The sequence below is a fragment of the Ctenopharyngodon idella genome, chromosome 12 (genome assembly GCF_019924925.1).
Source record: "Ctenopharyngodon idella isolate HZGC_01 chromosome 12, HZGC01, whole genome shotgun sequence".
In the NCBI taxonomy this organism is placed as follows: Eukaryota; Metazoa; Chordata; class Actinopteri; order Cypriniformes; family Xenocyprididae; genus Ctenopharyngodon; species Ctenopharyngodon idella.
This window is the reverse complement of record NC_067231.1, coordinates 27,986,104-28,000,934: the sequence shown is the minus strand read 5'-3', so window position 1 is coordinate 28,000,934 and position 14,831 is coordinate 27,986,104. Positions and strand designations below refer to the sequence as shown.

The 14,831-nt window shown below is 38.2% G+C and overlaps 1 protein-coding gene across 1 annotated transcript in view; it reads right to left on the bottom strand.

Annotated features, from left to right (window-relative positions):
* The window catches only part of LOC127523254 (disintegrin and metalloproteinase domain-containing protein 12), a 107,597-nt gene that overhangs the window by 85,306 nt on the left and 7,460 nt on the right, over positions 1-14,831 (bottom strand). Inside the window, exon 2 of the mRNA XM_051913765.1 lies at positions 540-652. Within this exon, the coding sequence (XP_051769725.1) occupies positions 540-652 (113 nt within the window). The remainder of the gene's footprint in view (positions 1-539; positions 653-14,831) is intronic.

Sequence of the window (14,831 nt, the reverse complement as noted above, 5' to 3'; positions counted from 1 at the left end):
GTTTATAAAACACGTTATTTTTCACATATTCTCCATTTTGTTGCAGCTCCTCTCTTCCCAGTCTGTCAGTAACGCTCTGTTTACTTCCTGCCTCTATGAAGGCCCTCCTTCTGAAAAGCACAATGTGCTCTGATTGGTCGGCTGGAGCAGTGTGTTGTGATTGGTCAAGCGCTTTGAGCATGTCTTGGAAATGTCCCGCCCCTTACCAAAACTGAGTTGCAACACACTACTAACTTAACTAGGCCCCGCCCCTTTATTTTGCGTATACCTTGGGCGGGAATTATTTAAATGAGGAATATTGTGACGTGTTCGTTCCCGGAAGAAATCTCAAGACTGCAATGGAGGGGTTTCAGGGAGTTCAGAAACTGACACTGATGTAGAGAATAACTCCTGCTGGAGGGACTTTGTGATTTGTAACTTTGCAGAGCTTTTTCATACTCAAACAGCAACATTACACACTAAAGAAAGATGAACATGGAAAAAACCACAGGATATTGAACTAGAAAGAAATGAAGGGCTTGATTTTACCAGTGACTTACCAGTGACTTGATGAGACTAACCGGCCTCTGCAGTCCTCCAATAAGCAGGTGTGGTTCAATTACGTCATAATGCTCCAGCGTGTTTATTGTGTCGTGTTGGCTCGGATAGGCAGCTGAAAGAAGAAAAACAAGTACATGACATCTCCACATTAAAGTAAACAACCAATCTTCGACCTAGACTTTTCATTGACCGACGACATCACTAATTCACAGACTAACCCTGCTGAGCATTGCTTATTTAAAATCACTCTAAGATTGTTTTTCTTCAGTCCATGCTTTTAAAAAAAATTCTCTTTGGCGTTTGTATTTGCAGCCTGCAGCAGTGACGCCATGAACAACATTGTTAATCGATGCTCTCAAACATCAGGTTTGCCCTGACAACAATCTCCCTGGAAACTGCAACCATCTATTTCAGGCCTGATTCGATTCAGATCAAACCTTTATAATCACCTAATGAAGCTTGTTCTTGTGGCCTCATCCATACTTATATGCTACATTAAAGTGATATCACATGTACATGACACACATTCACATCTGTACAGTGCGGCCACAAGAGACGACAAGAAGGCAATTGAAATGTTATATTACAATAAAACTGTCAAATATCTACATGCAAATTGCATCATATTTCTCACTCAAATGAAAATGCATAGCTGATCTCCACTTTCTCTCACACAACAGAGGTCTGTGACGACTGATTTAATTTCACACAAGGTCACTTCTTACAATGAATGAGTTCCTGGCTAGTCTTTCTTTTCCAGTTTTTGTAACTGCAATAATGCATTTTACTATTTTTTTTTTCATTCAGCATAAATCAAATAAAAAGTAAAGTCAAGTATAAACAAAAAGTCAAAAGTCAAAAGTAAAAGTCAATTATAAACAAAGCCATTTATTCTTTTTAATATTTTTCAATGTCAATCACATTCAGTAATCCATATTGTAGGATAGTTTTACTTTTTATTTTTGAGCCATAACAATATATTCTTGTATATATAGACATACATATTATATATATATATATATATATATATATATGTATACACACACACACACACACACACACACGCACACCGATCAGGCATAACATTTTGACCACCTTCCTAATATTGTGTTGGTCCCCATTTTGCTGCCAAAACAGCCCTGACCCATCGAGGCATGGACTCCACTAGACCCCTGAAGGTGTGCTGTGGTATCTGACACCAAGATGTTAGCAGCAGATCCTTTAAGTCCTGTAAGTTGCGAGGTGTGGCCTGCATGGATCAGACTTGTTTGTTCAGCACATCCCACAGATGCTCGATTGGATTGAGATCTGGAAAATTTGGAGGCCAAGTCAACACCTCAAACTCGTTGTTGTGCTCCTCAAACCATTCCTGAACCATTTTTGCTTTGTGGCAGGGCGCATTATCCTGCTGAAAGAGGCCACAGCCACCAGGGAATACCGTTTCAATGAAAGGGTGTACATGGTCTGCAACAATGCTTAGGTAGGTGGTACGCGTCAAAGTAACATCCACATAGATGGCAGGACCCAAGGTTTCCCAGCAGAACATTGCCCAAAGCATCACACTGCCTCCGCCGGCTTGCCTTCTTCCCATAATGCATCCTGGTGCCATGTGTTCCCCAGGTAAGCGGCGCACACACACCCGCCGATCCACGTGATGTAAAAAAAAAACATGATTTGTCAGACCAGGCCACCTTCCTCCATTGCTCCGTGGTCCAGTTCTGATGCTCACGTGCCCACTGTTGGTGCTTTCGGCAGTGGACAGGGGTCAGCATGGGCACCCTGACTGATCTGCTGGTCTCCGGCTATGCAGCCCCATACGCAACAAACTGCGATGCACTGTGCATTCTGACACCTTTCTATCAGAACCAGCATTAAGTTCTTGAGCAATTTGAGCTACAGTAGCTCGTCTGTTGGATCAGACCACACGCTCCCCACGTGCATCAATGAGCCTTGGCCACCCATGACCCTGTCGCCGGTTCACCCACCTACTAACAGGTGCCGTGATGAAGAGATAATCAGTGTTATTCACTTCATCTGTCAGTGCTCATAATGTTATGCCTGATCAGTGTATATATATATATATAATTTTCATGGTTAGTTTTCTATGCCAGCAAAGCAGCTCACTACAGTAGTTTTGGAACAGATCCTATGTGTTTCTGTACAAGCGTAAGCAAACTGTTTCCTCCCAGACAATACAGTTTACCACAGAGACGTCAACAATATAAACACATTTACACTCACTGAACTCTCTGACAACTACAACACACATACACATCAAGCATTTATCAAGAATGACAGCAGCAGTACATTTCGTTAATCATGCAGGAAAACACTTCATTATGCAGAGACAGCCGAGCTGTTAAGAGTTTAGTTTACAATACAAACCCACTGAGCGAGCCTTAAACGTGCAGAACGCCACGCTAGTCCAAACAAAAGAGTTCATTAGCATCTACATGCTACCGCCTTACATTATTTGTCTTCATTAAATCTTTGTACACAACTGAAACATCCTCTTTGCAATACATACAGATCTTCTTGGTTTATAATGCATACAAGTGAGAAATTAAAAGATTACAGTTGCAATCAACTATTGCAGACAACGAACTTTGTTAATTTGCATTTTAAATAAGCATTATAAGGCATCATAGGCATGCATCCAACATGACAGCTGTTCCAAAAGGTAACCAGCAATTATATGCTGGCAGATTTTAAGGCAGATTTTATGCAGCAAAGTAGTTCACTAGGTTTTGGATGTATTTCACAATTTTACCCCGTCTGACCCACAATCAGACGGCCTCATAGACCTCAAATTTCCTGGACTCATGGACAGACAGCGCTGTCTCTCTCGCAGAATGAACCGAAGTGTGTGTGTGTGTGTTACAGTGAGCAGGTCTTCCTCTCAGACTCAAGCTATAGATTAGTCATCTCAGCTCTGCTTTATGTCTGATACTAGGGTTTCCCACTCGCTGGACACACTAGGAAAAGAAACAGACACTGTGGACAGATAACATTGTGAAATGTCCTGGTCAGCACATTTACAGACTCTCTGAAACACTCAAACAAACAGAGCCATGATCAAAAATACTGTAAAATCAGTAATATTGTGAAATTGTATTACTATTTAAAATAAATGTTTTGGATTTTAATATATTTTAAACTGTAATTTATTCCAGTGATCAAAGCTGAATTTTCAGCATCATTACTCCAGTCTTCAGTGTCACATCATCCTTGCTGATTTGCTTCTCAAGAAACATTTCTTCTTATTATTAATGTTGAAAACAGTTGTGCTACTTTATATTTTTGAGGAAACCAAGATAAATTTTTTTTTTCACAATTCATTGTTGAATAGAATGTGCAAAAGAACAGCATTTATTCGGAATTGAAATCTTTTGTAACATTATAAATGTCTTTACTGCCACTTTTATTTAATTTAATGCTAAATAAAAGTATTAATAAATTAAGAAAATTTGTTAAAATTATTTGATAAATATAACCATAACACTCAAAAAAAAAAAAAAAATGTGTTGGCTCAACAACAACAAAAAAAATTAACGTAACAGTTTGCAGCAACTTTGAGTGAATTTATGTTCCATCAACAAGCTACACTGAGTTAGAGGAACTTAATAATTTGTAGCATGAACACAATTTTTTAAGTTGATTACTAAATTAAGTTGCTCCAACTACCAGAGTTGTAGCCCTGGAACTAATTAATCTTATCTATTTCAGTTCAAATCAACAGCTATCATAACACATGCTAACACAACTTAACACGTATATTTAATGAACAAGTAAAATATTACTTGTCACTGGCAATAGTGCAGTCATGCTTATAGAGTCAATAGCTGCGTTTCCATTACCCTTCAAATGACGCAAATTGTAATTGCGAATTGAAATTACGCTCAATGGAAAATTTAGCAAAAACTCCCAAATATCGCAAAAAAGTTTTTATGCTCACATGAGGTGGTTTTTCAGGCAATTCGAAAAAGGAATATTTCGCAAAACTGCAATGGAAACAGTTTTTTCTTTAAAGATAACACGGTATGTTTGTACAGAAGACGAGACAGGGGGGTTCTTTTCTTTTCTTATTTATGCATCTCTTTCCTCGCACCTCAGCTTCAATCCATAGATGCAACGGGAAGATGCAAGAAAAGAAAACCAGGATGGGGTAATTGAAGGAAATCTTATATTGGAATATTCTTGATCCCTCGAGCATCAGTTTAAAGTGTCATCAGCTGCGCTCGAACCTCAAGGGATCTTATGTTATTGAAGTTTGACATCTAATACTAATAGTATATCAATTAATAATTAACGTAATAGAAACTAATAGTATTAGATGTCTATGCACCTGTGCATCCTCGCTCATAGCTCCTCAGGAAGTTTTCTCACTCCTCGTTCCTCACCTCCTTGTGGTGCATTTATAGAATTAAAATGGCCTTCGAGATTTTCTTTGATCGGTTTCTAGGTCACAGGCTGGAGGATGGAGGAGCGAAGAAATGAGGAAGCTCTCAGAAAGAAGTTTCTTTTAGAAAATGACTTATCGCGAGAGGAAAATGACTCATCTCGAGAGTTTTAGTCGCATGACATCGGTTAATGGAAACGGCGTCATTTCGCAATAGTTTTTTATAGACATTTAGAAAACATCGCAAAAGTTTTGCGCAAATCTGTAATGGAAACATGGCTAATGTAGTGTTTACCTTCATGTATCTGCTCTTCAGCACAATGGTAACCAAAAAAACTTCAACATTACAGAAACTATTTTAAATGTCAAATATAACAGCATTAAACACTATCAGGTCTTTCCACTCCCTAAAAACAAATAAACACTTAATTTCAACATTTATTCTCCTTATCCAGTCCTATGCAAAGCATGCTGGGAACTAGAAATCCACTGCCTAATTTCCAAAGTTATCAAGACAATTTCATTAAGTTACTACAACTTAATTTTTAAAAAAAGAAATTTGAGTTTAAATTACAAACAATATTAAGTTGATGTAATGATCAGCAATATTATATCAACAGAACTCAACAAAATAATAATAATAATTATTATTATTATTATATGTAAACAGGAGAGTCACTCTCCTCTCCCACGTTTGCACTCATATGAATTGAAGTCAAAAGAACACAGCATTTAGTGTGACTGCAGCTTTAACCGCTACACCAAACCACCCCAATACACGGCTTAGGCTGTATTTCTTATGGCTGATGTAGAATTAGCCATAATTTCCATGGCAATAAAACTTATCCTAAATAATCCCAAGCCCAGAGCTTGACAGATCTGAATCCAACACCAACTGCTTCTGAAAGCAGCCCTCTGAAGCCTAATGCTGCAGGTTTTGAGGTTAGTTTGGGTGACAGAGTGGCCGGGTCTACGCTGACGTCACTGTTTTACGAGTACGGCCGACACACACATGGAATCATCATCACGTTTGTAGCCGTTTCATTTCGGTGGTCCTTTGAAGAAGCCGTACACCTCTATGAGCAACTGGCTTCTTTCACATTAGCACAGTTGTGGGTGAATGGTCGCTATTGTTAGTGCGACACAGCAGGGCTTTTAATGTTCACTTGTAAACGGGGTAATGGATGGGAGAACTCGAGCTCCATGTGAACCTAACAACAAGCAATATTTGTTCATTTCAGAAACTCCTGCTTGTGTGGTGGAGCCGTTTAAGAGAGTCAGTAAATTATGAAGTTATAGAGATGTGGTGAGGGAACGTGGCTCCAGCGCTTATTTACATGCTCAATAAAGCAGAGCGAGAAACTTCAGCTATTACACTCTTCACCCATACTGTTTTTTATATATCTTCAGTCGAGTCAATAAAGCGAGCGTGTGGTTGGGAGAGTCTATGTTATATGTGTTTGTTGTTTATAGGCAGATCTTTTGTACTGGATTTATGAGAGCAAATGACTGAATAATAAAGGTATAAAGCATTGAAGCAGTGGCTCAGAAATCTTATGTCATTTCCAGATGCAAATCGAATCAAATCCTTTTTTCAATATTTAAAAGAAAAAAGTGGTAAATGCACAGACTGGGTTTGTGTGAATAAGTGACAGTTTTATGCTTTGATCTCTGAAACACCATCAGAAATGGTCAAATTTCTTTTTAAAGACTCTATATAGATGCTCCTAAAGTCCACAGTGACATAGAAATTGACATCAGCCCTGAGGAAACTTCTGAGAAATAACATGTTGGTCTCTATATTCCTCGCAGGGGGGGGGGGTGTAAAAAGCATAAACCAGCCTAAGCTGGTCTGAACTGGTCTCCCAGTCTGGTTAGGCTGAAATATTAGAGGTTTTAAATTCATTTTGGACACTTCTCAGGCTAGGTGACCAGCTATACTTAAAACTGACTTAAATAAAATAAACGTAACCATGGATCAAATTCACATTTCAATAATTCATGGTTAGTGGTTATATATTTCAATCTTGTAGCATGTTACTGAATATGGCAATGTTAATGTATTTGGTTTTGGTGGACTAGATCTGCTACTCTGATGCTGCTGCAGAGCAAGTATGGACTTGTTACTGCTAATAGATACACAGACACTGCTGTGAGCATGTAAGATATGCTGCTGGTACTGCATAAATAGACATAGATAAATCTTGTAGCAGATCTAGACAGGTGGAGCTGGGGGAGGTGGAGGGGTTCAGAGGAACTCTGATAGTCTTCTGCAGAACTAGCTTACAGCAAACAATGAACCAGACTATTTAAATGTCTTAAATTTAAATGCCAATCAACTATGTGGTAATGATATGATTGTTTGCAGATTGCATGTAAAGGACCTATCAACCTGCGTACTCTAGAGTTTCATGACTGAACCAAAAATTATATAAAATTATCATACATTTTTAAGTTGAAGACCGCTTAAACTAGCTAGGACTATCTTAAAGGGGACCTATCATGCCCCATTTTACAAGATGTAAAATAAGTCTTGGATGTCCCCAGAGTGTGTATGTGAAGTTTTTGCTTAAAATATCCCACAGGTCATTTTTTTATAGCATGTTAAAATTGCATACATACAGACAAAACAAAACAGGACAATCTCACGCACTGAAATTGTCAGAAACTGTCAGTAGCGGTGTTGAGTTCGAACTGGAGTCGGACAACGATGCCAACAAAGCCAGAGAATATATGCTGCACGGACACAGAACAGGTATAGTTTAGCTTAATTACGGTTATAACTTATGTTGTCATCTTGCTTTTATCCACTATTAGTACGAGCCTGTTGTAGCAGACCCTGTCTGAATGATGGCCAGTTTTATGACGTTTATTGTACATCACAGAAAAGATGAAGTGCCTGTTTTCACTCCAGAAAATCACTGTAAGAGCTGAATAATATACAGTACAAGAAGTGTGCATTAAAGTCTTATCCATAAACTCTCTCTCTCCCTTGCATTATCATCAACATACACACCGAATTACACAAAAACACTCGTTACAACTAACAGTAAACAAATCTATACATACCTTATGCCTTTTTGGGGGGGTGCTTAATAAACTGGTAAACTTTGTATCCGTAAAACAACTCAGATGAACTATAATAAAGTGTGTGCTCTCACCTTCATTACTGCCTTATCAAATATCCTTCCGGATACTATAAGCTGGATCACAAACAGTTGGTACTGATCCATCCTTGAGTGACAACTTTTTAGCAAAACCTGTTTTGCATTGTTCCTTTGTATTGACCCTCGTTCACAAAGCAGTCTGGTTTAAAATGATTCCCTTCAAAAATAAAACTAATCCACTGCGTCTTCAGCGACTCTAATGTCAGGAGTAAATGAAGACATTATGTTCACTCTTACATCCAACAACAAATGCACCTGAGTTGCTTACGAGACATTCCTGTCGCTACAGCTGCTTCGGCCTGGAGAAAATGGCGGGCAGTGTACAACTCGCTCGGGGCGGGGTTTATTCTAATACGCCAGAGTCCGTCAGCAGTCTTGGGCGGGGCTTGAGCAGTATGACGTCATACTGCTCAGAAAATTAAAATGGCTTGTTCTGAGACACTGCTTATGATTTATGGGGATTAAAAAAAAAGGAGTGGGTGGATTTTTATCATTATAGGGTGGTTGTGTACACACACTGCCAACACACATATATTTTTAAACACAATGTAAAAGTGAACTTTGCATAATAGGTCCCCTTTAAACTAGATTTCCCAGACAGAATGCCTTAGTAGTGTCAAGTCAGCATCCATCTGAACTGGCGTTTCAACCACGAGTTTGAGCAGATCTTGTAGGTCTGAGAACTTTACAACGCCAAAAAGTCTTTAATCTCCAGTGGGAGTCTGAAGTAAAGTTCACATACAGCATCTTTGTCTGACATCTGGACCTGAGGGGATGTGAGAGAAAACATCTCCAAAAATTAATCATGCATTTTTGGCTCACAACCACTTCAATATAGCAACCACAAACCCCTTCTAAAGCCTCGGCAATACAGTGAAAGCAAAGGAGCCCTACACTCCTCCTGAACACCCAGGGGGCTGTTTTCTGTCTTACACAAGCCCTCGATGTGACAGCCTGCACAATAATAACCATTTCCTCACAGTCTTTTTTCTTTCATTGCAAATGGAGCACCAAATCTTTCATCTGCTGTTGTGAAAAGTCCTCTTTTACTCAGTGCACAACCTTTCCCTGGACTAAAGTACACGGATTTAACTTTAGTCTCTTCCTGCTAAAATAACAAGCATATAGTATGTTGTGATTTGGATGCTAGTATGCTAGTTTGACCTCACCACATTACCTGAACCATTAAACCAGCCAGACTAATTTCAGAACCCCCGTTTTACAGCATGGAAAAACTGTCCCAGCAATCAGACCAGCACTAAACTAACACTAACCAGCAGAGTCATCTTGATCTCAGGCTCAATACAGGAAGAGGTCCCTCTCATAAAAACACTGCCGGACAACATGAACCTAAGTGATGACAAGTATAAACTAGTCAGTAAATGATGGTCTTAAGTCTCCACTCAAGATCTTGTTTTCCAGTGTGATACTCAACTACCCAGGTAACCACTAATGGTTCACTTTGAAAACACCTGCAGTTCAGTGACAACATCTCCCTGTGAAAAAGCCACTCAGCATGTTCATATCCCGCTGCTGTACTGCATTTGATTATTTATGAAAAACACAGCCGCGGGTGACATGCTGATGACTCTCCACACGAACAAAGAAAAAAATAGAAGAAAGCTCAAACAGACGCTGTGCAAAAAACACTGGCCGCAGTCCAGATAGAGAGTGAGATAAAGATGCGAGAGAGAAATGAAATGCACTGTTTCTGCCTCCAGCGGTTTTGGAGAACTCGCTCAATGAGAGTATGAAGATCCCATCGCTACAACGACAAACTGTCCTGAGCATCCTTACATTGGAAACAAATGTGTGACAGAAGAAAACATAGGTCTTCTGTGTACCTCAAGGAAAAAGATTTAAAGTTAATCTGAGACAGATGATGAGGAACACCCCTTCTCCATCTTTACCGGGAGAAAACAGGAAATTGTCAGTCAGATCCATGAGTGCAGGCTTATGGTGAATAATGAAATAATCCACTGATACAGATGAATGTAATCAGTGGTGCCGTCCACATCATGTTGGGATAAAGGAGGAAAATCTTCAGTGCAAACACACTGGGATTTACTAAAATACCCCCCAAGAGCCTTGTGTTTCTTTGAACAAGTTCATGTAAGCTTGTGGCTACAGATGTTACAAGTGAAGAGACCTTGGTAATGATAAATGTAATAAATATAGCAGTTTCAAAAATAATACAAAAATGATAAATATTATTTATATTATATGTATATATAAATTTAATCAATTCAATCATTTTCAAGAAAAAAAGAAATACATAATATATTAATGTTGTCAAAAAATACCGATCACGATACCAAGTCGGTACTGAAATTTTAAAAATGTGACACTTTTAGCGCTGTTGAGCGGATTCGTAAACACCTCTGATTGGCCAATGTGTTCACGAGCTCATCAGATATGTCTGTGATTGGCTACAATGATCAACACATGGAAGTGTTTGAATTTGAAAACGCAATCGGGAGCATTTGAAAGCAGGCGTGTATCAGCTGACCGGTCCACTGATAGACGCCTGCTTTCAAACCCTCCTGTGTTTATCTGTGTAAGCGCTCGGTGAAGAGCGTCACTGATGTCTATTTACAACATGTTTTTGAAGCGTTGATCATTGTAGCCAATCACAGGCATATCTGATGAGCGAATAAACACAATGGCCATCAGAGGTGTTTACGAATCCCAACAGAGCTCAAAGCATCACATTTTAAAAATTTGGACTAGGTATCGCGGTCAGTATTTTTGACAACATTATAATATATATTTTTCTCTCTCTTAATCTCTCTCTGCTCACCAGGGTTCTGCAAATGCATCTATCTATCTATCTATCTATCTATCTATCTATCTATCTATCTATCTCTCTATCTATCTATCTATCTATCTATCTATCTATCTATCTATCTATCCAACTTTCTTCCATCCATCCATCCATCAATCAATCAATCAATCAATCAATCAATCAGTCTACCTTTTTCTATCCATCATTCATCTTTTTTCTATTGCTCTCTCTCTCTCTCTCTCTCTCTCTCTCTCTCTCTATCTATCTATATATATATCTATTCCTCTTTCTATCTATTCCTCTCTCTATCTCTTTATCCATCCATCAATCAATCAATCAATCAATCAATCCATTCAATCAATTTACCTTTTTCTATCCATCCATTCATCTTTTTTCTTTCTATCTATCTATCTATCTTACTCTATCTATCTATCTATCTATCTATCTATCTATCTATCTATCTATCTATCCGTCCATCAATCAATCAATCAATCAATCAACCTTTTTATATTCATCCATTCATCTTTTTTCTATCTATCTATCTATCTATCTATCTATCTATCTATTCCTCTCTCTATCTATCTCTTTATTGATCCATCCATCCATTCATCCATCCATTCATCCATCCATCCATCCATCCATCCATCCATCCATCCATCCGTCCATCCATCTATCTATCCATCTATCAAGGCCTGTAAACGTTCAAACTTCAAAAAATTGTAAACTTTTAAACTATGCTTTGTGAAGAAAACATTCAGTTTGTCTTGATTTCTACTTCCCCACATTTAAATTCAAAATGCAATTCTGCATCCTATTTGCAACCTCTATTCAAATTCAGTTCAAATTCAGGAGTTTGAAAGGCATTCTCAAATCCATTTGGAATGGTGCACAACCCTTTAAAGTAGCAGTAGGTTTCCTCAACAATCTGCCTGATTTGAAGAATCATTCCTGTCTGGAGCACAAGCACTCCAGTGTTAGAGGACTGTTTGCATCCCAGACTTCAGCATGACAAACAGTAACAGAGATCATCTCAGAGCATCATTCGTACCTCATTACTGTTCCACTCCACATTGTGATCGTGGTGTGAGTGTTTATTCTGGGCAGCCTCCAGTCCAAACAGCTCCGCCTGCAAGACGACACTAAACAAACACACAAAAGGCCCCTGCAGGTCTGCTGGTGACATCAGGGTCCTGTACTGAAACACTACGAGAAGACCAGCATATATGATCTGTGATTTCTTCATGCAACAAAGCAGCGGGTTACTCTTATAATGCCATCTTCAACTGAGAGAGAATGATACCTTAGGTTCAGCAAAGAGTTGCTTTTTTCCGGTCAAAGGTTGCAATTACAGTCAACATGAAATCACGACTGACCCTATTTTCTTTTTTAATACATGTTCTTATTGTGCAAAACTAGTGCACATTATTTCAAAGAGCAACAAATGTTTATCAAAAGAACTTGCTCCATCTGACTCAATCCACGTTTCACAATCCCAAGAATCCTGATGAATCAAATCAAGTCCTGTACTATTTGTTCTTGTTGAATATCTTGTTTCACTTAGAAATGCATCATATTAAAGAAGTAAAAAGGGTTGCAAATGTTTCATATTGATCTTAAAATGTTCTGGATGTTACATTAGAGGCTCTTTAGATCAGTGCATTTGCTACCAGCATTATCTGTAAACACACACAAAAAAACTTTAAGATCTTTGACGCACCAGAATATAGATGGTTTTCTAAAGAAAAAGGGTTCTTTTTTTTGGCACTGAGCAGTTAAAAAATCATGTCAAAACTTTAAAACTTGCACTTTCTGTAAATGTTGCTGCACTGTGCAAAATACAAAGTGCTTTTAGATCAGAAAGAACAGAGCACAGAGAGTTGAAGTCTTCAAACACTTTCCCTTTGCACAGGGCATGATGACATCCCCGGGCAGGACAAAGTGAAAGTGTTGCCCCCTGCTGGGCGGTCAGTATGACCTCTGTGCCCGCTGGCCTTCCTCATCTGCCCCATTTAATGTTCTCGGCTGTGTACCAATGTCACTATTTCACTGCCATGACGGACCCACAGCTGAGTGTTTCCAAGCTCAGATCCCAAATGGACTTCCTGGGCACTTAAAGTCAACATGAAACGACATTTACAACCCATTGTACTTCTAAAATGTAACTTGAAACAGGATATTCAACACAGCATAGTTTGAAATCAAGGAAATACAGTTGTCAATCCTGCGTGTCCAGTGACCACTGAACACACTTTCAAGTTTCCTTTACTAATAATAGAAAGGCAAAGCTGTAATAGTTTTTTGTACTTTCTTTGTTTAACAGTTCTGTCTTATAATTTGTTTTAATTTTTTAGACAACTAAACCGTGACATTAAGCTAATAAAGACAGAGAATGGGAGCTCTGGCATTCTCAGTGCTGTCAAAATAAAAGTCCCACTTTTGACACATCAGCCAAACATAAAAACTCATAGACTGATGCCAATAATTAAAGAAAATAGACAAATATCAGTTGATATAACAGCTTTGGCGATATATTGGTCAACCACTAAACTTCATACCTATTGGAATCTACTGACTACTAACTACTGACCATATTTTTGCATTTGAGAAGTATCCACACACAGAAGAACTTGTTGTTGTTTGTTTTTTTGTCAGGGGGGCTGGTGGGTTTGCTGGACATCTGAGGCCTTCAGAGCCACCTGCCCTTGGCACACTGATCCAGCAGCATATGCCCATTGAGAAGAGCCAGGAACCACGCAGATAACTCACGTGACCTTTAGACAAAGCCAGGTCACATGGGCAGCTCTGCTGCACAAACAGATCATGACATCATCTCTACAGGATCAAAACAATCCATTTGTTTGTTAAAATGTCAAGCACTGATGTCCGTTGCTATTCTACGCTTTTCAAAGTTACATTGAGAAGCACTGGTTCATTATTTTATACACAAGTTTACACAATATTCTGACTCATTCTGTTTCTATAGACCCCATGAAATGTTAATGTAGGATATATCAAAGGGCTTGTTGCTTTTTAAGCAGCAAATAGGCTCTGGCAAATCACAGCCTTCTAAAACTACTATTTATGACATTTTCAATGTACAAAAGCAATGAAGACACTTTAAAAATGTCATCCGAACATTTGCATCACCTATAAACCATATGCTATTACTAGATAGACACAGACTGTATTCATAATTCCCTTTCTACAGAGTGGACAAAATGTATATGTGCCCTAGATGAGATCATTTACAGATAATTTCACTGGAAGACAAAGACTGTAGAGCTGCATGATATATTGAAATAATAAATAGAAATATCATCATTTTATAGTTGTACCTTAAATAATTTTTTACCAAAAAATATATATTTTATTTTACACTACCATAGTGTTACAATATATTTATTCTTATTTTATTCAATAATAATTACAATAAAAACAATATAATTATTAATAAGTGTCAACACCCAAATTTTTCAATCTTTTCCCAAAATGTTCAGCCCTAATGATGATTTACACAAAGTGTGTTTTAAAATTATTTATATGTTCTATGCAGATTCACTTCCCAACAAAATTATTATGAAAATCATAATAGAATTATTATTTCTTTCCCAATATAGCTAGCTTTATTTTTTCATATTGCAATTTATACTGCAGAAAAACAAAATATTGTGATATATTCATAAAATATTCCAATATCGTGTGTGTACATTTACTAAAAAATACTTGTAGAAATGCCCTAGCATATACTGCAGAAATCAGCTTCAAAGTTAAGCCACATGGAGTATAAACACAAACTGTGATTTCATGGGGTCTGTAGTGCGTTATATCTCCCTGCTGTGCAACTGCTCTACTAAAGATATTCAAGGCCACACATGACGGATCGGTCATGCTTTGAATAAAGCTCTCTCTCACAGCTTTATCCAGGTGATGGATCACCTCC